We start from the raw sequence: 21,470 nt of genomic DNA, 5'->3' as shown, positions 1-21,470 counted from the left end.
CTAGCAGTTCTTCTGTCTCTGAGGATGGAGGAGAGCATCCGTTGGGGGTTGAAAAATGCCCCCACCTGTTTTCAGGCTTCAGTAGAGCAGTCCCTCTGGGGTGGAGTCGCTGCTTATACCCACCAGTGGAGTTCTTCATATATGACAGAAGCCCCCAGTGAAACTTGTTTTCAAGCACATCAACAACCTGTACCTTCTCACGTTTCCATTCTCTCTTGCCCGGCCCTCCCTACCTCTATATTCCAGTGATTCCCTGGGATGCCAAGTGTTTTTACTCCTCCCTACCTTCACACAGGCTGTTCCTCTGCCTGGGATGCTCTCCCTCCCATGACTGACTTCTCATTGCTCTACCCATTACCAACTCGGTGGCTTTGGGGCAGATTACTAACGCACTGAACACCTCAGTCACCTAGTCTATAAAATAGAGCTAATAGTACTACCTACCGCAGAGTGGTAGAGAATTCAATGGTACATGTACAAAATTTAGAGCAGTGCCTGGCTATTGTTCTCACTTCCTGTGACATGCCTGTCCCAGCACAAGCTGTAAGCACTCACTGTTTGCAGACTCCTTCCTTCATGCTACCTTAATAACCAACCAACAGACAGCTTTATCACAGAACTTATCACAGCACACTGTAACTATTTCTTTACTTTCCTGCTTCACTGACTAGAAAGAATTCCCCCAAGAGCAAAGATGTCTTGTGAACTTTGTACGTTTTCAGCACCTAGCTCAATGGCTGGTCTTCAGCAGCTGAACTCAGTAGGCACTTTTGGAATGGATTTTGAATGTATCTCCATTCTTTCACAGAGTCCCCTCACTGTTTAGGGTTTAGGGATTTTTTTCTACTTCCCTCTCAGATGCAAAGCAGATGACACACAGAAAGATTTTTCACTTTATTTACCTGTAAAAAAAAAGCCTCACCCACACCACACACACACACACACACACACACATACACAGGCAGACCTAAGATCACCGTTGCAGCCCTCAGACTCGAGGGCCTCAGTCCATACACCCCTCAGCAAGCCCACTGTCAGGGTCTCTGACTGAGCACCAAAGGGGCAGGGGCAGCATCCCCGGCTGGAGAAAGATCCTGCTGGGGGCTTCCCCTGCATGGTCCGTGCGTCTTCACCCTGTCTCACGTTAGGGCATTCACAGCAGAGTGGCCTGCTCAGGGTGGAAGACGGGCTGTCGATAGGCTGGTAGCCGGGACCTAGCGGCATCTCGGCGCCGGCGGAAGGCCAGGAATTCCTCCCGAAGGGCAGCGCAGCGGGCCTCAGGGCCAGGAGCATGGGCAGCACTCAGGAGGCAGCCCTCCTCTGGAGTCTTCACACCTGCAAAAGGAAGGACAAAAGGAAGATGTCTTAAGATTCCCTGGGTGAACTCTTGGGGTTCAGCAGTACCACGAAGCTCTCTAGGGCCTGCCAGTGCAGAGGAGCCAAGGCAGTCAGAGGAGCGGGCCTGGCTGGCAACAGGCTGAGTCCTAAGGCTGGGGGTGTAGGACAGTGAGGCCAGGGGTGCCTGTCTTTCTGGAAGGCTCTCACACCTAGCTCTGGCTCGGCTTCAAGTCGGGATCGAGGGCCAGCCAAGCCCAAGTGCAGAGTCTCCAGCAACTCCATGTCCCCTGGGAATTCTGAGTCCCACTCATAGTTCTCATCCACAGATGTGTTCCTCCTGTGAAATGAGACAGATGGGTGGTGTGGGTGGAGGAATAGAGGGTAGCCAGAAAAGCCTGAACTAGTGACCCCAAGCTGAGGGTGGCCATGGCTTTCCTCTGAAGATCCCTGGATCTCAGCAAAAGCTTCCAAAAGGAGACAAGCTCTCCTGGTCCCAAGGTGGGGATGGAGCAGGGAAGGCAGAGGGTACAGGAGAGGGGTGGGGAGAATCTGTACAGGGCAGGGCAGGGCTGGGCTGGGCTGGGCAGGGCAGGGCTGGGCAGGGACTGCCCTCACCTCTTGCTGACTGTCACCACATGCTCCCTCCGGGGCCACCTCTCAGGGCCACTGGCCCAGCTGCTGGTGTCTCCTGGAGCGGGGCTGAGGTAGCTGCCTCCTGCAGAGGGGGCTGTGGAGGGGGGCCGGAGGAAGGAAGCGCTGCCCCGCCCACTGCTCTGGCTTGTGAGGCTGCCGCGAGGGGCAGCAGGGAGAAGGCTCGGCAGCAGCCGTTCCCTCAGTGTCCAGTCAACCAGTGCTGTGTACGGGGGCTCTGGTGCGGCCCCAACCCCGACCATGACCCCAGGAAGTGCTGCCCTGGGGGACTCAGAGCTGCAGTCCAGGGGCTGGAGGTTAGATGAGGTGGGGCAGGGCCGGGTATCCATGTAATCTGGGGGTGGAGCAGGCCTGGGTTCCTCCACAGGGAGCCAGTCCCCATCTACATTCATCTCCCTGAAGAAGGGCAGGCTCAGGTACTGGAGCAGGGGTCCTGGACCTGGCAGAGGACTGGGTGGGGCCGGTCGAGGGGGCCCCACAGGGCTGATGTCTGCAATGCAGAGGGGCTGGGGCATCCCACTGGGGCTGCTGCTGCTGCAATCATAGGACCTGGCCTGACGTCGAGCTGGGGTCCGAGGCTCGGACTGCTCAGGGCCTGACTTTTCTCGGGAGGTCCCCACCTGGGGTCCCATCACAAAGCGCCCATCTGGTCCCCGGCAAATGGGCTCCAGGGGTAAGGGCCCCCGGCTAGGTGGAGGATCCGGAGGGGGGCTGGGGGGTCCAGCGGGTTCCCCCCAGAGCAGACTCTGGCGCAGGCTGGGGACTGGGGAACCCTGGAGCTTCAGCTTCGCCACGCTGTCAGGACTGCCCGAGCCCGGAGCAGAGCTGGGGAAGGACAGGAGATCAGGGTCTGTGGTAGGGGGCCAGTCCCCCTCCCAGGAGCCAGCGTCAGGCCTTGAGAGGTTTGATGCAGAACAGAGCAGAGCTAGGGAGAGCAAGGGAGAGAAGGACCCACATGGTGGAGGGGTGGAGGGAAGGCACAGGCGACACGGGGCCGGCCCCCAGGCTGGGGCCTCTGCACTTCCATCTTCACCTCCCTCTCACTTCTGTTCCACCCCTCCTAACCCTCCCCAAGGTGCAGAAAAGGAAGGTGCTCACAGACGGCAGAAGGAAGCCAAGGAAGCGGGGGCACTTACTGGGGAGCCGACTTGCCGGCGGGAGAGAAGATAAGAGGTGGATCTGTAAGGGTAAGAGGACAAGAGGTGCCATAGGAAAAACCAAGCCCCACCAGGGCCCAGGGAGCAGACCTCACTCCGCGACGCCAGCCCCATCTGCCTGGGGAAAGTGGAACAAGTGGGAAGCAGGGGGAACACACCTGGCCCTTGCAGGGGATTGGAGTTTCTCCAAGTAGGAGGTGCTTAGAGAGAGCGGGGGCCCCAAGTGACCTACCTTGACGGAGGCGTTTGCGGCGGCGACGGGCAGCTCGGCGCCGGTTCATGAGGCAGGCGGCCAAGATGCTCACGAGCACAGCCACGCCCAGGAAGCAGACCCCGCCCACCACGCCGGCCAGCACTGGCTGGGGCAGGAGGCCTGGCAGCTGTGTGCGCGAGGGGTAAACCTCCAGGCCTGGGCAAGGGGACACGAGGGAGGGTCGGTGTCTATGACACAGGAGGCTCCGAGACCCCCAATCCCCAGGGCTCTGCTCTCCTGCCGGGTTCTTACCAGAAGTGGAGACGTTGGCTGTGTTGCTGGGATCACTGACATAGCTACCAGAGAAGGCCACGAGGCGGAATTCGTAGAGAACGTCCTGGGGATCGGGGTCCAAGAAGGGGGTCAAAGCTCAGCACTGCCCACCCCAAGCCCATTTGGAAAGACTTTGCAGTTGGAAGGTACGGGTGAAGTAGAAAGCCAAGCGGAGGTGAGGATGGTCAAATCAAGGTGAGCCCAGGTTTGGGGAGTGCAGCAGGGGGCTGGAGGGCCATTGGCAGGACCCGCCCCCGCCGTGCCCACCCGCCACACCTACCTTGATAAGTCCTGGCACCAACAGCTGCATTTCAGTGCCTGCCACGGCCCGATCCAACACCTCCCAGCCCTGGGAGCCCTGCCGGCCCTCCAGGATGTAGCCATCCAGCCTCTTAGGGACCAGTTCCGGGGGATCCCAGTGCAGGAGTACCCCCCGGGGCGTCCTCACTGCCACCAGACCTCGTGGAGGGGACAGGGGAGGCGACATCTCTGTTGGGGGAGGACTGGGGGCAGCTGGTGTGGTAGGAAGCCCTGAAGGGGACACAGAGGCATGTAAACATTGCGTTCCCAGTGCCCCTCGCCTGCTCCTCCACATCCCCTGGAAATGGAAGTGTTCCCCATGGACTGCCGCTCACCAGGCTTCTCTGTCCATGGAATTCTCTAGGCAAGAATACTGGAGCGGGTTGCCATTGCCTTCTCCAGGGTATCCTCCTAACCCAGGGATCGAACCCCGGTCTTCCACACTGCAGGCAGATTCTTGACCATCTGAGCCACCAGGGAAGTCCTTCCATAACCCCTGGTGCCCAGCTATTCTCCCAGAGCTCCTAAAGTCAAGCCTCGATCATCTTCCACAAACCCTTCTGGCCACTCCCACCCAGACTGATCATATCTGGACTTTCCCTGCAGCCCTTCCCCATCCTTGTCTGCTGCTCTGGGTAAGAGATCACTCACCTTCAGGGGCAGACAAGACAATCTCGCTGAAGGGCCCGCTCCCCAGCTTGTTCTGAGCGAGGACACTGAACTGGTACTGGGTGTGGGGCTGCAGGCCTGGCACTAGGAGGAAAGCAGCGCCCACAGGCACTGCCAGGGACACCCAGTCATGGTGGGCTCGGTCAGGACGCTTTGCCCTGGAGGACAGCAGGAAATGGGGGGCATTTCATGAACTAGGAAGAGGAGGAATGTTAGAGTCCAGAGAGCTGACCTCTCCTGTCCCCTCAACCACCCCAGGTCTCCGGACCTGGGCCTTGAACCCCCGAGATTCTCTGAAAATCGGATAGCAGAGTCAGGGCAGGGCTGGCACAGAGAGGTAGGAGAGAGGGCAGAGAGCCAGAGGGACTCAGGGAGAAGGGGAAGAGGGATGGCAGGGGCAGGTCACTCACAAGGGGGTGTACCAGACACTGAATCTCTGCAGATAGCCACCATCAAAGCCAGGCTCCCAGGAGACATTGGCACCCTTGGGCAAAGGTACCACGGACACATTGGTGACAACGTGGGGGCTGGTGCCTGGGTGGGGGCAATGGAGAGATGATGATCAGGGTCCTGAGGGAGGGCGAAGAGTTTAGGGGATCCAAGCCTTCCACTCACCACCCATCATCCCAGGGGCTCCCCACCTAAGATCCCCATCTGGGGCCCCCCAAACGATTCTTTCCCCTGTGTCCTCCCCACATGGCTCCCTCAAGCCTGCTCTGCAGCCACTAACCCAGCACATAGACATTCGTGGAGGCGGCCACTCGGGCCACAGCATTGCTGGCCGTGCACTCCCAGCGTCCGTGGGCCTCCTTGGTCAATGGTCGCAGGATGAGGCTACTGTTGCTGTCCACCTGGGCCTGGCCCTGCAGCCCCCGGCCCACCTACAGAACCACTGGTCAGCCCTGAGGACACACGCAGCCACCCCTCACCAAGGGCGCCACTCAGCTCTCGAGGCAGCTCCAGTTTCCTCTCCACCTCCCCTCTCCCCCCAAACATCCAGGGGCACAGAGAGGCAGGGGTGGGGCGAGTGTGAAAACAGGTGTGAATGCAGGTGGAGTGGGGGCAAGAGGCTTACCTTGGCCCAAGAGATGGTAGGTGAAGGGTCTCCCCGGGCAGAGCAGGGGATTAGGAGTTCTCGCCCTACTTCTTGGAAATATTCTTCTTTGGGACGTTCTAGAAAAGCTGGGGGAGCCTGCAACCCAGATCTGGCATTGGGTGGGGCTCTCTCACTCTGCCGTCTAAGGGCCATTCCTCCCCTTCTCTGGGGCCCCCGTCTGTCTCCATCTCTCAGGGTCTCTCTAGCTCATCTGTCCCCAGCAAGGGGGCTGGAGGGACATTGTGGGAGAGACCAGGGCTGATGGGCAGAGGCCTCTCTGAAGATGTGCAAACCCCTAGAGAATACCCTTCACCCTCCCCTTTGCTTCCTACTCTCTTCACTCCAGAGAGGGAGGCAGCCTGTTAAAGGGTTGGGGCGGGCAGGGGACCTTCCTCTGCTGTGGCATCTGATGGCTGCCGCCACCATGGCAAACAGACGTGGAAGCCCCGCTCCCGACGTGTCTGTCCCACCCGCCTCCGCCAGCCTGGTGTCAGTACCAGCCTTGCATCTTCAGCCGCCTGAGCTGCTGCCACTACCCCTGCCCCCAAACCCCACCCCAAGCCGCACCTTGAGCAGAACACGGGTGACTGGGGAGGGCCCTGCGGTGCCAAGACTGTTGTAGGGGGTGCAGGAGTATTCTCCCAGAGCATCCTCGTTCCCCAGGGCAATAATCAGGGAGCCTTCTGGACCCTGGGACCAGCCGGGGAACTGGAAGCAAGAGGAGATGACAGCCAGAAAGAGACACTCAGCAGAGGCCAGACCAGAGACGGAGAGAAGCAGTGCACGGGAGAGACCCACGTCTACACAGAGGCCGCCAAAACCTACCCCTAGGCTGGCCTCTCTCTGAAGTCCGCCCTTTCACTCTCTTTCCTACAGAGGGGCCACTACCAGTAGGTGTGAAGGCAGCCTATGTGATAGCACTGGGGCTGTGAGCAGTGGAGTTTGTCAGAGGAATGGAGTCTGACAAACTCCAAGGGAGCCACTCACAGGGAATCTGGTGACTGGCACCACGTGGGGTTGAGCCGTGTGAGGTTCTCTGCCTGCTGCCTTCCTAGCCCTCCACGATTACATTCCCTATCTTACACCCCACTTCAGCTCTTCTTCCTGGCTTTCCTAGTTCTGTACGAACTAAAGGCTAACATCTGACTCCTTACTCTTATCTCACGCCCCACATCTGTCCTCCTGGGAAGGCCTTTTGTTCCATCCATCTTCACATCTTCCTCTCTAACTCAGGCCTCATAACCTCTCACCCACACTCTCATTTCAGCAGCCTCTGCACCACAAATGTCCACTCTCTTCCCCTTCATTTCTCTGACAAACTCAATTGCTCACAGCCCTGACGCGATCATATAAGCTTCCCTGGTGGCTCAGCGGTAAAAAATCTGCCTCAGTGCAGGAGATGCGGGTTTGATCCCCGGGTGGGGAAGATCCCCTGGAGGAGGGCATGGCAACCCACTCCAGAATTCTTGCCTGGAGAATTCCATGGACAGAGGAGCCTGGCGGGCTTCAGTCCACAGAGATGGACATGATTGAAGCAACTGAGCACGCTCGCATGGACACACTGATGCTATCACACCATTGCTCAAGCAATTTCACTGGCTCCAAATGCCTTTTGACTTTTTTTTTTTGAAAAAATTTATTGAGTACTACTACGGTTGCAGAAGCCCTGAGGTGACTAGGATTAAAAGATGCAATACTAACCCACAAGGAATTTACTGTCTTTGCAGACAAACAAAAAAATCTCAATCACCTTGGAATGAGGTAATATTAACTTGGCATCCATATTCTTCCCTTTGGTCCCAACCTGTCTTCCCAGATTCTCTGCATCAGTCATGTCCCCACAGGAATTGTAGCTCCCACCCAGCTGGATGACTCATTATGCCACAAACGCACGATACTGTTTCCTGCCTTTGGGCCCTGGTTTCTGCATGGAATGTCTCTCTGCCCTTCAAGGCCGTCATTAGCATCCCAGAAGCCGTTGCTGATCTGTCCTCAACCAGCCCTAAGAGGAAGGTGCTCGCTGCCTCCTGCCTCGCAAGCCTTCCAGCAGAGGGTCTGAGGCTGTGCTACCCCCTCGAGGCACAGATGTCTCTTTGCTCCTGTTCCCTACCAGACACCCTGCACAGCACCCGATAACAACGGATGTCATTACTGCCTTCCCATTTGTCCCACCCTCCCCTTCTTCCCCCATGTCTCAAGTCCATGACTCTATTCTTGCCCTGCAAACAGGTTCATCTGTCCCATTTCTCTAGATTCCATATATATGTATGAATATACAATATTTGTTTTTCTCTCAAACAGATGGCTAGTAGGAACCTGCAATAAAGCACAGGGAACTCAGCTCGCTGCTCTATGATGACCTAGAAGGGAAGGATGGTGGGGGGAGAATGGGGTGCAAGGGAAGCTCCAGTGGGAGGGGATATATGTATACATAGAGCTAATTCAATTTGTTGTATGGCAGAAACTAACACATTACAATGTGATAATACTCCAATTTTAAAAAAAGGTGTATGTTCTCCAGTCACTGAATTGATCAAAGGCCACCCCAGCCGTCCTGACTAGAATAACACCAAGCTAAGCACTCTCTCCCCTGCCCCCAGGGCTGTACCTTGTCCAGCTGCAGGGCCTGCCCATCCTTGGTCCAGCTGACAAAGAGCAGTGGGGGGTTGGCACGAACGGGGCATCGGATCACCCCCCGCATGCCCACAGGCAAGGGCGTCTCAGGAGGCATGGCGGTCACCTGAGCTGGGTCTGGGGGAAGCAGTGGCAAGTTGTAGGGGAGGAGCTGGGCCTGGCCCAAGGAAGTGAAGCCGTCTGTCGAGGGAGCTGGGGTGGGGCTTACAGAGCACAGTGAGGTAGGCAGAGGCCGAGGGCGGGCGCGGGAGGCCATTGCTGGGCACACAGGTGTAGCGGCCGGCATCATCAGGCTGGGCGGCCTGCAGCCGCAAGCTGCCGTCCACCAGGATCCGCACTCGGGGCTGCAGGCGGCTGCGGTACGGCACGGGGGCGGAGGGTTCCAGGCCTTGCTCAGCCAAGGGGCTCCTCAGACTGCCCACCAGTTCCCCATCCCCACAACACGCCACCTCACCACACCCCACCTCACCGCACCCCACCTCACCGCACCCGGAGCCCCACCTAATGTGGAAGACATTGGTGCTGTCCTGGAACCAGCTGTAGGTGAGGTTAGCAGGGTATGCCTCAGCCCGGCAGGCCAGAGAAACATCCTGGGAGGCATTGACCGTGCTGTTCTTGGGGGGCACCACGATGACTGGGGGTCCTGGGAAGGGGGAAGCACAGGGGAAGGCGGGGCCTCAGCCCAGTTTCCCAGGAACTCTGAGGTCACTTCTGCCTTTCTCCCCAGTCTGCCCTCTAGAATACAGGGCTGGTTGCTACAGGGCCTCAGGAATGGAAACAGGCCCTAACCCTTTTACTGAACACAAGTTCCTCCTCTGCTCCAGCTAGCTCGCTTTCCTACCAGGGACAGCCACATTCACCCAGTTTAATCCTCTGCTCACCCTACACCATCACCTTTTCTATCCCTCATCTATCTACACCATCTACATCACCTCTGTGTCTCCTATCCTAATCCAGGTACCCAATACCTTAACCCAGAAGGCTGCAACAATCCTTGACTCCATTCATGCAAAAATGTCTCCACCCATCCACTTTGGCCACAGAACACTTCTGCTCAAGAATCCACAGCAGCTCCTGGCTCCCAGCACATTAAGGTCAAACTTCTTGACCCAGCCCTGTGGGCCCCTGTGACCCCACCTGGCCAACCATCTTTTCATACATCAAGCCTTCCATACTCTTTCAGGTCAGTATGGGAGCTCACTGGGCCCTTGCCAGGCAGTCTTGAATGCTCTTCCCCAAGAACCTGACTAGGCCGCAGAGACCCTGCCAAACCATCTCTTAACCCCACTGCTGTCTCCCTTCTCCAGGCTCCAGCTGCATGAGTGGTCAGTAATAAGAGGTGGCGATACAAGCTGGAGTGCAGAACACCTCCAGGCACACCAGGTGTGACTGACCTGACCTGCACCATCTCACTTAGTCCTCTTAAGAGAGCCTTTTGTACTAGAAATTATTGTCTCCACTTCATAGATGAAGACATGAAGGCTCAAAGGCAGACAGATTGCAAGGCGACTTGCCCCAGATCAGTGGGAAGGCAAATTCACATCAAGCCTTCCCGACGACAGACTTCACCCTGCACCACTGCTCAGCGCTGCCTCCCTACAGCACCCAGGAGAGCAGGGCTTCACCTCTGCATCTTATTCTCCAGGTCAATAGGGGGCTCTATGAAGGCAGAGTCTACTTTTCAGCTTTCCTTCTGAAGGGAAGGGCTTGACCACAAATTACTGTGCTCGGCTGAACCTAAGTCTTTTAACAATCATGAGAGGCAGACAGGAACTTCTTTGTATAGATGAGGAAGTTAGGGGTCAAGGGGGTTCCATGGCTCATAGTCTGACACCACCACCCCATGCCCTTCCCACTGTACCACACTGCTAGGCACTAAATATCTCCATTCACTGATCCTTTTACAGGCAAGATGCTGGTTTTAGAGGCATTGGGAGCTCCCTCCCTCTCCAGGGGCTCCTGCCTCAGGCCCAAGTCTGGCCCCCAAGCTGTGTGCACCCCCAGCCACAGGTCAGTCCTCTCATGCGTTATGTCCAGCTTCCCGGCCCTCCCCCGAGACAGCACCTAGCACCAGCAGCTGGGTGGCGTGGGTGGCGCTGCCCTCAGTGCTGGAGGCTTGGCAGGTGTAGACCCCGGCGCTGCTTCGCTCCACCCTCCGGATCCGCAGCGTTCCGTTCAGCACCTACAGTAGGAGTCAGCAAGCGGGGACCCAGGCATCTCCTCGCCCACAGCGGGCCTCAGACCCCCCTGCACTTCCGAGGCCAGCCAGCAGAGGGAGGCAGCAGGCCAGGCTCGGAGAAGCCGGGGCCAAGCCCCTCCTCTGGCGGGTCTCCCAGCCTGGCCTCACCCCCTCCGTCCTACAGCCTGTTCCCACACTGTCCAGCCGCAGGACTCACCTGCACTTGACTCTGGCCCTGGCCGAGGTCCTGTCCTCGGAGCTTCCAAGTCACCCGAGGTTGGGGGTTGCCTTGGGCCACACACCGCAGGGTGACCGGCTCCCGTTCCCACACTTCGAGCACTTGGGGAGGCGTCTCCAGGAACTGAGGGGGCGCTGTGAGGAGAGAGGCATCAGGGGGTGCCAGAGGGGCCACCAGCCCAAAGAGTTGCATCCCAGGACCACAGAGGCAGATCAGGGCCTCAGCCCTCAGCTCATCAGCCTGACCACCTTCAGGGGAATCCCCAGCCCTGGGCCACCCTGTCTGCGGCACCCAGGGCCCAGTGAGGATGCACCGGCCCATCCCCGCATCAGCCTGCAGAGCTGGCAAGGGAGCGGAGCACAGGATGGGCGTTCAGAGCTGGGAAGAGACCTAGGTGCCCTCTAGAGTCAGGAGGCCTGGGTTCTAGACTTTGCCACTAATCAGTGGCACAACCCAGTTTCCTCATCTATGACATGGGAATACTTGTGACCTCCTTCCTTCTTAGGGTTGAGATAGAATTCATGAAGTACTGGGTTAAAACGGGTTTTGATAAAAACAAAGTATTGCATATATGTGAGCAATGTTTCACTAGGGGTTCAATAACCCCTTATCCGCTATCCATTATGCTATCCTGGTCAGGGAAGCAGGAGCAGGGAAGAGAGAGGAAGTTCCCAACACAGAGCCAAGAAGGCTGATTGGTTTTAGGTGTGAAGAATGGAAAGGGCAGGAGGAGAGGTGGGCGGGGTGAGATGTAAACAAGGGGTGTAAGCAGAGTGGGGCTTCGGGACTGTCCCCCCGCCCGCCCCCCTTCCACGTGCCCCACTTCTTCACCACGGCCCCCAGCTTCCTACAGTTGACGGTGAGATGCACCCAGGAGCCGTTAGCAGAGTCTTCCTCAGGGCTGTGCTGGTCTAGGAAGAGCACGCGGCACTCGTACCAGCCCTGGTCTTCAACCCGGAGCCCTTCGATCTGGAGAGATGCCCCCTTCTGAAGCCGGACACGCCCTGGGGAAACAGCCCTGGATCAAGGGTGCTGAAGGGACCGCATGGGAGCCCCAAGCCCCTGATCACACTGGTCATTCTCAGACGTGAAAAACAGGCTCAGTCTCTCCCAGTCACCCTGCTAGAGTGGGGTCCAGAGAGGCACAGATGGGGTTGGGGTCACTGAGGGCAGATCTCTCCCTTCAGCCCCTCAGGTCATTCCTGCCTTTCAGCAGCTGGGACCCAGCTTAGACAAAGAGAAACCAGAGCGGCGGCAGAAGGACTAGGCACGGCGCTGAATGACGGCCAGCTTCTGGGACTGTAGGGAAAGGGTAGGGAACCAGCTCTGTGTCTCCTCTGGATTCGTACAGAACCTACCCACCCTTGAGCTCTTTTTGTAAGGGAGTTTCGGGGAGTACTCCTGCCAGAGGACTCTGTCCCCAGAAACCACAGCAGTGTTTGGGGCCCGAGCAGGGATCCAGACCTCGCCTACCAAAGCCCCTAATCCGCCAGGGTTATTATCAGTGGCCTAAGCGCCTTAGGGTGGCCAGAGTCCAGCCCAGCCAGGCAGCAAGGTCAGCAGCCTCCTCACCCCATCCCCTCACGCTCCAGGGCATCCAGGCTGTGGCTGACAGACTTCATAGAGCTCCACAATGTACCCACCCCCAGGGCAGGCAGACAGCGCCTCCCACCCTCAGCATCCTCTCCTGGCAGAATCCTGCACCACAGACAGCTTCGTGGGTCCCTGGCAATGCGACCCACTGAGCAAGGCACACACTGCAGCCAGAGAGACCTAGCGTCCAGCTCTGCTATATACCCTCTTGGCTACACCACTTAAACCTCTCTCTCAGCATCTGCTTCTTCATCTATAAAATGAGAGAGAGAGAAAAAATCCAAGTGGGGTAGAGGGAAGGCAGGCAACACAATGCTTAAATAAAATGGTTGAACAAATGAATGAGCTTAAGATTTGAAATCGGCAGACTGCACTCAACCTCGGCTCCATCCTTCACCTGACGACACGCCATCTACCCCTTCTCCCCTGTGTCAGTCAATAGCGCCATCACGCGTATCCAGAAACCTGGTGTCATCTCCTTTACTCTCACATCAGCTGTTCAGTAAACCTTTGGTGATCTCTCTTTTACTCTCACATTAGTTTGTTCAGTAAACCTTTCAGATTCTAAATCCTGTTTCCCTCTCTATCACCTTCACTTTAGTTTAGTCGCATATGCAGAGTACATCATGAGAAACGCTGGGCTGGATGAAGCACAAGCTGGAATCAAGATTGCTGGGAGAAATATCAATAACCTCAGATATGCAGACGACACCACCCTTATGGCGGAAAGTGAAGAGGAACTAAAGAGCCTCCTGATGAAAGTGAAAGAGGAGAGTGAAAAAGTTGGCTTAAAGCTCAACATTCAGAAAACTAAGATCATGGCATCCAATCCCATCACTTCATGGCAAATAGATGGGAAAACAGTGGAAACAGTGGCTGACTTTATTTTTGGGGGCTCCAAAATCACTGCAAATGGTGATTGCAGCCATGAAATTAAGACACTTACTCATTGGAAGGAAAGTTACAACCAACCTAGACAGCATATTAAAAAGCAGAGACATCACTTCGCCAACAAAGATCCATCTAGTCAAAGCTATGATTTTTCCAGTAGTCATGTATGGATGTGAGAGTTGGACTATAAAGAAAGCTGAGCACAGAAGAATTGATGCTTTTGAACTGTGGTGTTGGAGAAGACTCTTGAGAGTCCCTTGGACTGCAAGGAGATCCAACCAGTCCATCCTAAAGGAGATCAGTCCTGGGTGTTCATTGGAGGGACTGGTGCTGAAGCTGAAACTCCAATATTTTGGCCACCTGATGCAAAGAGCTGACTCATTTGAAAAGACCCTGATGTTGGGAAAGACTGAAGGCAGGAGGAGAATGGGACGCAGAGAATGAGATAGTTGGATGGCATCACCGACTCAATGGACATGAGTTTGGGTAAACTCCAGGAGTTGGTGATGGACAGGGAGACCTGGCATGCTGCAGTTCATGGGGTCACAAAGAGTCGGACACGACTGAGCGAATGAACTGAACTGAACTGATTGCGTCTCTCACCTGGGTTATGCCAACGACCCACAAAGAGGTCCCACTGCCTCCATGTTCATCAGCTGCCCACCCCACCCTGACTTTTGATAAGGACAAATGACATTTTCTAAATATTCTGGGTTATGCAAAACAGATGAAACCAGACTATGCCTTTACTTAGCCCTTCCTAGTACCAGACAATCTGAAGCTGTTGGCGCACTCACCCCCGCCAATCTGCTTCCTTTCTACCTCTAGGGTCATCTTTCTAAAATAGAATCAACCTGTGGGGGCCCTGATGCCACCAGGGAACAAGTGAAGTATCAGGCTGAGGCTGGCTCTGGGATCTTAGGCAAGGATCCTTTTTCTTCTAAGAACAAGGTGCGGGGGTGGGGATTTTCCAGAAAGGGTGGAGCTGCTTAAAGGGCTGGGTGCTTAAATCCCCACCTAGATAAGCCTGGGTCTCTCAGGTAAACATTGAACATGACCCCACCCTTTCTCCCACCAGTGGGATTCCTCGGTAACCCTAACCTGCCAGGCCATGGAACCCCGCAGACCCCACTGCGCCCTCTTCTAAGTCCCATGTGATGGCAACTTTTCATTACGGTGATCTTCAAGTGCTACAAAGAAGGAAGAAGACGGAAGGGAAATCGAGTTTGGGATATGGGCCACGTAATATCAGGCAATGTCACCATACTTAATCCTCTCAAGAATTCCATGAAAGGAACTGATGTTAAGCTTCTTTCCAAAATCACGTGTCTATTCAGCAATACAGGCAGGCCTGCTTTCTCATGATGCAGTTCACTCTCCACTGCTCACTGGTGTGAGGACCCAGTGATGCTCAAGGCACTCATCCCTGAGTTTAGCCAGTATATTCTCACTCGGGGTGTGTTGGTAGCCAGTGGGTAACAGCTCCAAATGTCTGTTGATCAGAATATCCAATAAAGCACACCGTATGTCCTAACTTCTCTGTGAGGTATGGATGGCTAGACTGGAAGTGTTACAGAAGAACAGGAAGCTGGCCAGGAACAGGTGGTCCTGTGCTCTCCCGAGTCCTGGGTCCCCCTTCTGGAGGCCCACCCTCTATGTACAGAGCCAAAGCGAGTGTCTTCAGACCTCTCCACATGCAGGGGTGTGTAGAGGAAGGAAGAGACACAGTCCCCACTCTTGCAAAGCTCTCCAAAGGCAGGGAAACCACACTCATGTACAAGTGCAAGTTCATGTACACACAGAAGTCCAAGAAATAGGCCTAACTGTGCCCAGATACTCCAAGAAACTAAGAAGGGAGAGGCATACAGGAGGTTTCCAGCAAGAGGTGACGCTGCAGAGAGTGAGAGTTACAGTATTAATCGTTCAGTCCTGTCCAACTCTTCGCAACCCTATGGACCACAGCCCGCCAGGCTCCTCTGTCCATGAGATTCTCCAGGTAAGAATGGGTAGCCATGCCCTTCTCCAGGGGATCTTCCGGACCCAGGGATCAAACCCAAGTCTCCTGCATTGCAGGCGGATTCTTTACCGTCTGAGCCACCAGGGAAGCCCAGGGGATGCAAGAATAAAAGGTGGTGAGGGGAGATGACTCAAGGAAGCGGGGCTCTTCTAAATGGAGGACGAGAAAACTGATTTCTTTTTTGGCTGTTCATCATGTGAGATCTTAGTTCCCTGACCAGAGATCTAACCTGTGCTCCCTGCATTGGAAGCATGGAGTCTCAACCTCTGGACCACTAGGGAAGTCCTTGAGATAACTGATTTTTATCAGACAATTCAGGACAGAGAGAAAACTCATGTCCCTTCTGCCACAGGGGGTATCTTGAAACTCTCAAGAAATATAGCATGAAAGTCAAAGACCAAAAGCTGGTCCCATGAATTGGAAGAGCTAATCTAAGATCCACCCCAGGGAAGCTGGTATAGAGCAAGTGGACTCTCTTTTCTCTTCACACCTAGGATTTCACACCATGCAGGCGCTGTTCGGGGTTCTTTACACACAGCAGCTGCTTTCATTCTAGGATTTAGTCCTGGTTTGTTTTACACTGCTTTTACTACTTTTGCACTAGTCCACAAATCCAGTCTCCTCTGCTAGATGGATTCTAAAGTCATCAAAGATAGGTAGCCTTCCCTTCGGTGTAATCCCTGAAGGCTCCAAACAGTCTCTCTCGTGGTTCCTCTCACATTCTAGGCCATGGGCCTCACACACAGTCCCAGGCCATCTCCCCTTCGTTTGCCCAGAGGGTTTATGACAGGACAGCATTGTCCTTAGCAACCTCCACCTCCCGTTGCCTAGCAACCGCAGTTCAGAGTCCCCTGCACAAAGGCTGAGAGGCCCATTCCACACTGGGAGGCAGTAAAAGGGTTAATGGGTACAGGGGCCTCTCCCCAGGGCCCTAACTCCCCAAACTAGCTCTGCCTGACCAGACGCTTCAGACCCAGGGGAGGGGTGGGCATGAAGGGCAGGGGTAGGAAGAAAGCCCCCAAGGTTACTGCTCACAGCCTGTGCAACTCAGAGGAACACCACAGAGACAAAAAGAAAACCCACAGGTAGCAAAGTTGCTACCTTCCAGACAAGGGGGTGGAGGGAGGGCAGGAAGGAGAGTTGCACATCACCAGCCCCAACTCCCCGACTCCCACCCCTGCCCAGAAGCGGCCCAGGAAAAGCCTCCCTCTACCCTGCCCTCAGTGGGGCAACGTTCTACATCCACCAGCCTCAGCCCAGCTGCTCCCCAGCCGGCAGAGGCCGGGAGCAGGGGCTGGGCCCCGCCATTGTCTCTCCATTTGTCCTAAGTGGGGCCCCCGCTTTCATCAGTTCTCCCAAGCGGTTCTCCCCAGGCTTGTGCAGACACATACGCTCCCACTAGGCTGTTTGCCAACAACTGCCCCCAGTTTGAAAATAAACCCTTCCCTCAGCACCACCTGCCTGAGCCTCCTCCCCTCTCTCTGCTCAGCCTGCCCCGCGGTGACAGCTCAGCCAATCCTGTGGCTTCTCCCAGGATTCAAACTAAAGAGGGAAAAGGGAGGGGGCCCCCCTGCCCCCATCGACGGCCTCCCAGGTGGCCTTTCCTGGGCTTCCCTATGAGGAGGCAGCCAGACTCTCAACAGCCGCCCCAGCCCCAGCCCTGGGTTCTCCCACCCTCTGCCCTCAGAGACCTGCACTAAACCACTCAGATTAAGGCTCCCCGGAGATTAGGAGGAAGCTGAGCCTTTTCAGGGAGCAGCTGGGGCACAGGACAAGGCCCCCAGGGAGGCCTATACACTATTTTAAGTCCATGTTGGAGCTAGCTGAAGCAGGAACCCAGCCCAGCCCCATCTGTTTGCTGATCTTTCGGGGAGCCTGGTTCCCTCCAGCCCTGCCGTGCATGAGCTCTGCTATACTCAGAATCAGACAAATCAGAAACCCCCCAACCCTGCTACCCCATCAGTCTACTCCCTAGAAGCCTAGAACCCCCCAAATCAGCATTTAAGAAAATAGGAGGGGAGGAGGGCAAGGGAGTGAGAAGATGGCAGAGCCAGGGGACAGGAGAGGGCCAAGTAGGGGGAGACCAGGGAGGATCAGGAGGAGTCTGGGAGGTTCGTGATGAGCTCTAGAAAGAGGGATTAGAGAATAAGGATGGACACTTGGAACAGGGCTGCAGGATCTCCTTTGGAACAGGCCAAGTGGAGTTCCAAACAGACCGTGCGTGCGTGCGTGCGTGTGTGTGTGTGTGTGTGTAAATGAATGAATCCTTCAGTGAATGAACACTGGTTGGGAGCAGAGCCATGCTTGTTACGCAGAGTTCAGGCAGTGGAGCTGGAGATGAGGTTGGGGCAGGGACAGAGCTGTTAAGAAGAGGCCTTGTTCCCACTCTACCCAGCCCACCTTTGTTGGAGACATCTCCCAACCTCTCAGCTGAGGACAAGTCTTACCCACGTAATCAGGGTCGATGCGGGGAGAGTAGAGGCCAAACTGGATGAAGATGGGAAGCAGGAATCCAAAGCGCAGCCACTCGATGACATGCAGAGGGGGCCGGCCAGCCGGGGGCAGCAGGTCGCAGCCCAGCACCGCACTCTCCCCGGCCCGGCCCACCACCGACACCACCTCAGGCTTCCCTCGACCTGCAGGGCGGGCAGGCCGGTGGCATGAGGACCCAGCAGGGACCCAGAGCCAGGACTGGGAGGGGAGATACCCTATCTCGGTGGGTTCCCCAGGCCTTGGTGATGGGGTTGAAGGAATCTTTGATGTTGGCAGAACCAGAGCTGCTCCTCCCCTCCTCTGACCTGCTCACAGAGAACCCCGGGGGGTCCACCCCTACCCCAGAGCCAACAGGGAGTTCTGGAGCCCAGGGAGTCCAGCTCACCGTCAGCCCCCTGGCTGATGATCAGGCTGAGGATGGCCAGACTGAGGCACCAAACCATAGCCCAGCTGCCTGCCTGCCCGGCCCCTCCTCTCCACAGGGGCCCAGATGGAGGGGCCCGGGGACGTGCAGAGCCCAGCAAGCCCCTCAATCCTTCTGATCAGGTCACAGGGATCAGCGCTCACTCTTCTGGACAGTTAGGGCTTGGCTCACGTCACACCTGAGAAAGCCGTTCTCTGGAGCACCACCAGATCTAGATGCAAAATGCAAGGCAACATGCAAAGTGGGCCAATGTTGGAAACCAGAGGAACCCCTCCCCCCTCCTGGAGTTGGAGTTAGAGAAAAGCCGGAGGTGAGCAAAGGTAGAGAAAGGGAAGAAGAGCGCAGATGAGTGGCGGAAGGGTGAGGGAGTGCTGGGGTGGGGAGACCAGACAGGTAAGGACATGTGGGAAGCAGAGGGCTGGAAAGATCTTAGGAAAAGCTGAGGAATTCTGGGGATACCCTCTTTACTCAAGCTCTTAGAAATTTGCGCCACGAGGGAACTGGGGTTCCTCTATACTTGGAAAAGGACTGGTCAGTTAAGTATGGGAGATACAGAGCCCCCATGGTCCAGCCTGCTCTCTGTCCTGTCCTTAGTGCTGACGCTAATAACAAGGTAGCAGAGAGCAAGGTGGAACCAGTATTATCACCTCCACCCCACAGTGACATAAAGGACAGTGAGGCTCTCAGAGAAACTTGCTCAGGTGTACACAGTCAGTCAAAGGCAAAGTTGGGATGAAAACCCCCAGAAAGTGCCCACACAGATCCTTGCCTCATTTCTGCAGCCTCTGTGAACCCCTTTCTCCACTCAACCTCCCAATACTGCTTTAGCGATGAATGCGTCAGACACTTGGGAGAGGAGCTCCCTCTCCATCTGCTGGTATGGAGGGGCCCAGGCAGCATTCTCCAGGTCTGGGCAGGTCCCGGGGCTTGTGGGCTGGCGGCTGGTGCCACTTTCTCTTCCTGATGCTGCCAAGGCAGCCCTCCGCCTTGCCAGACACCATGACCCAAGTTCCTCCCATTTTTCTCTCCCTCCAGCATCCTCAGGGCCCAAGGTTTGCCACCGCTTCCCCAGCCCCAGAGGCATGGCCCATATGAAGCTTAAAAAGCCCAAGAGTCCCTAGGGTGTACAAAGTGAGCCCTGGGGCCTGGAGAGGAGGAGGTCCTGATAGCCCCAGGGCCTAAGCATCTAGGGAAGTCACAGTGGGGTGGTGCTGCCTTGGACCTGGCAGACCCAAGTGGACTCTGCTCTATGGGCCTCCACCCCGCTCCTGGCCTCACAGGTCAAGACCGGCTATAAAACCTCCCCCATGTCCCCCAGCCTGATCCCTGCCTCCACTGAGTGGCCCTGTACATTTAACTCCTGATAACTCACCAGCAAGCACCCCCCTGGCTTTCCACTGCCCCCAGTTCTCCCATATGTCACAGACATATCTTTTTCTAAATGCATAAGAACTCCCAGTTCCCTCCTGGCTCTGTTCTGAAAACCCTAGTAAACCCAGGTTTGCCCAGAATTCCTCTGTTTTTCCTAAGAGCTTTCCAACTTTTCTGCCGCCACTATGTCTTCACCTGATCTCCCCACCCAGCGCTCGCTCATTCTCCCATCCCAGTTATCCCCACTTCTCACAACCTTCCCCACCCCCCACAATTCCCATTCTTCGCACCTGATCTCCAATTGCACCAGATCCTCGGTGCTTCAAGGAACTCCCGGTCTCCCCCAGAATCGCCACCCACCCACTTCTCCCATCCTCTCCTCCCTGGAATGCTCCTGCCTCAGCCCACAATACACTTCTGATGCCCCGCCCTCAATTCTCTTCTCCCTTGCCTTCTCCGGACCCCTGGAACTCCTCCTTGTGTCTGGAACCCACCAAGAACGAACCCCCACCCACCACCCCACCTACACACACACACACACACACACACACACTACTTCCGAACTCCCCCAGTTCTCCGGAGTCCCCATCCACCCACCAAGAATTCCACTTCACTCCCCAGAACTCCCCTAGTTCTGCTCCCCCAAAGGATTCCACAATTCCCCTGCTTTCTCCTGTCCCCCATAACTCCCGCACTGTTCACCCCCTCGCTGGCACCCCCATTCCATTGCCCCCAGAACACCCCCGCCCTCACCTGCTCCGCACCGCTCGGCCTCACTCTTCCAGCTACACAATAGGGGGCGGACCCGCCTCCACGCCTCGGATGCCCCGAGCGCCTCCCGTCGCCCTGGAGACCGCCAATCCCCCTCCCGCGGCGGCCAATTGGAGCTAGCAGAAGGCGAGGCAAGGCGGGCGCGACCCCCGAGCGGCCTGGGAGTTGTAGTTTCGGGAAAGCAGGGCTCCGTGGCACGTGGGCCCGGGTCGCCCCCTGGTGGAGCTCGATACGACGAAGCGTGGAAAGACGGCTCGGTCGGCCGCTTCCCGCTGCAAGCTTGCGAGGCTAAGCGAGTCAAGGCCCGGGCTCCCGGGGTCTCAGGAGCTGACCCGTAGCTGGTTCCTTGCACTCCCTCCTTCCTGGGTAAGCCACCTTAGACGTCCTCCCTTCGCCTAACGGGCTTAACCGCAGATGCGGCAGCTAGGGTTGAAACCCGAGCCTGGAGGGCAGAAGCACCAGGCAGGGAGCAGGACTCCCCGCCCTCCTCCCAGGGGATCCACCCCGCCCCTCTGATCTCCTCCCCCATCCCCATCGCCACCTCCACCTCCACATATTCTTCTCTGGCCGGACTGGAAATACCTGTCTGCACTGGCGAGCTCCCAAATCTTGCCCAGGCGCCTCCCACTGTGTGCGGAGGGGAAGGCAGTGCTCCCAGCCTGAGGTTGCCAAGTCAGCTCCCAGCACCAGCCACCCAGAGAAACGAGTCCAGAGGGAAGAAACTAGAGAGAGACATCCTGGCACGGGAGATTGGGAGAGGAGGAATGAAATAAATGATCACTTATTGAGCCCCTGCAGGGAGCCAGATCCTGGACTACATGCTTCAGGACTCCTATGTGACCTGTACGGAAACTCTGTGAAGTAGGTAAAGCTCCGTGTGACAAATAAGAAAACTGAGGTTCTACAGGGTGAAGTAACCTGCCCAAGAGCACAGGGCAGAGCTGGAGTGAAACCCAGCCTAGACTCCATCAAACCCACCCACCTTGGGGACTTCAGACTCAGGCAGAAGCACATCTTGCATGTCAGCCCTGCAACCTTCTCTGCTTCCTCAACTTGGTGCTGTCTTAGGGATGCAGGGTCATGACTCCTTCCCTACCAGAAATCTGAAATTTGAAGATGCTT

General features: G+C 56.3%; 1 protein-coding gene across 2 annotated transcripts; it reads right to left on the bottom strand.

Annotated features, from left to right (window-relative positions):
• Positions 1-897: 897 nt before the first annotated feature.
• Positions 898-18,349, bottom strand: IGSF9 (immunoglobulin superfamily member 9). 2 transcript variants are annotated; one of them, XM_055586730.1, is made up of 20 exons: positions 18,168-18,349; positions 17,737-17,925; positions 11,640-11,792; positions 10,768-10,922; positions 10,436-10,553; positions 8,873-9,014; positions 8,573-8,725; positions 8,346-8,433; positions 6,305-6,445; positions 5,717-5,833; positions 5,372-5,522; positions 5,052-5,175; positions 4,624-4,799; positions 3,953-4,203; positions 3,652-3,736; positions 3,379-3,555; positions 3,126-3,168; positions 1,954-2,814; positions 1,548-1,675; positions 898-1,335 (listed from the first exon to the last, which is right to left on the bottom strand). In XM_055586730.1, the coding sequence occupies exons 1-20, from the start codon at positions 18,223-18,225 to the stop codon at positions 1,154-1,156; spliced, it is 3,492 nt and encodes a 1,163-aa protein (XP_055442705.1). In that variant the 5' UTR covers positions 18,226-18,349; the 3' UTR covers positions 898-1,153. The 2 variants fall into 2 exon arrangements, with proteins under 2 accessions (XP_055442705.1, XP_055442704.1); XM_055586729.1 differs by having other exon boundaries at positions 8,346-8,488; positions 8,580-8,725.
• Between the last annotated feature and the right edge of the window lie 3,121 nt (positions 18,350-21,470).

Source organism: Bubalus kerabau, chromosome 6 (assembly GCF_029407905.1).
Source record: "Bubalus kerabau isolate K-KA32 ecotype Philippines breed swamp buffalo chromosome 6, PCC_UOA_SB_1v2, whole genome shotgun sequence".
Lineage (NCBI taxonomy): Eukaryota > Metazoa > Chordata > Mammalia > Artiodactyla > Bovidae > Bubalus > Bubalus kerabau.
This window is presented reverse-complemented; position numbering and strand designations above follow the sequence as displayed.

Bases quoted from the DNA above. Each gene is read 5' to 3' on its own strand.
- IGSF9 (XM_055586729.1), bottom strand. From the start codon at position 18,225: ATGGTTTGGTGCCTCAGTCTGGCCATCCTCAGCCTGATCATCAGCCAG. The intron at 9,015-10,435 runs GTGCTGTCTCGG...CCCCCTTCCCAG, and splicing joins CACCCAGCTGCTGGTGCTAG to GACCCCCAGTCATCGTGGTG. The intron at 2,815-3,125 runs GTAAGTGCCCCC...GTCCTTCCCCAG, and splicing joins GCCGGCAAGTCGGCTCCCCA to CTCTGCTCCGGGCTCGGGCA.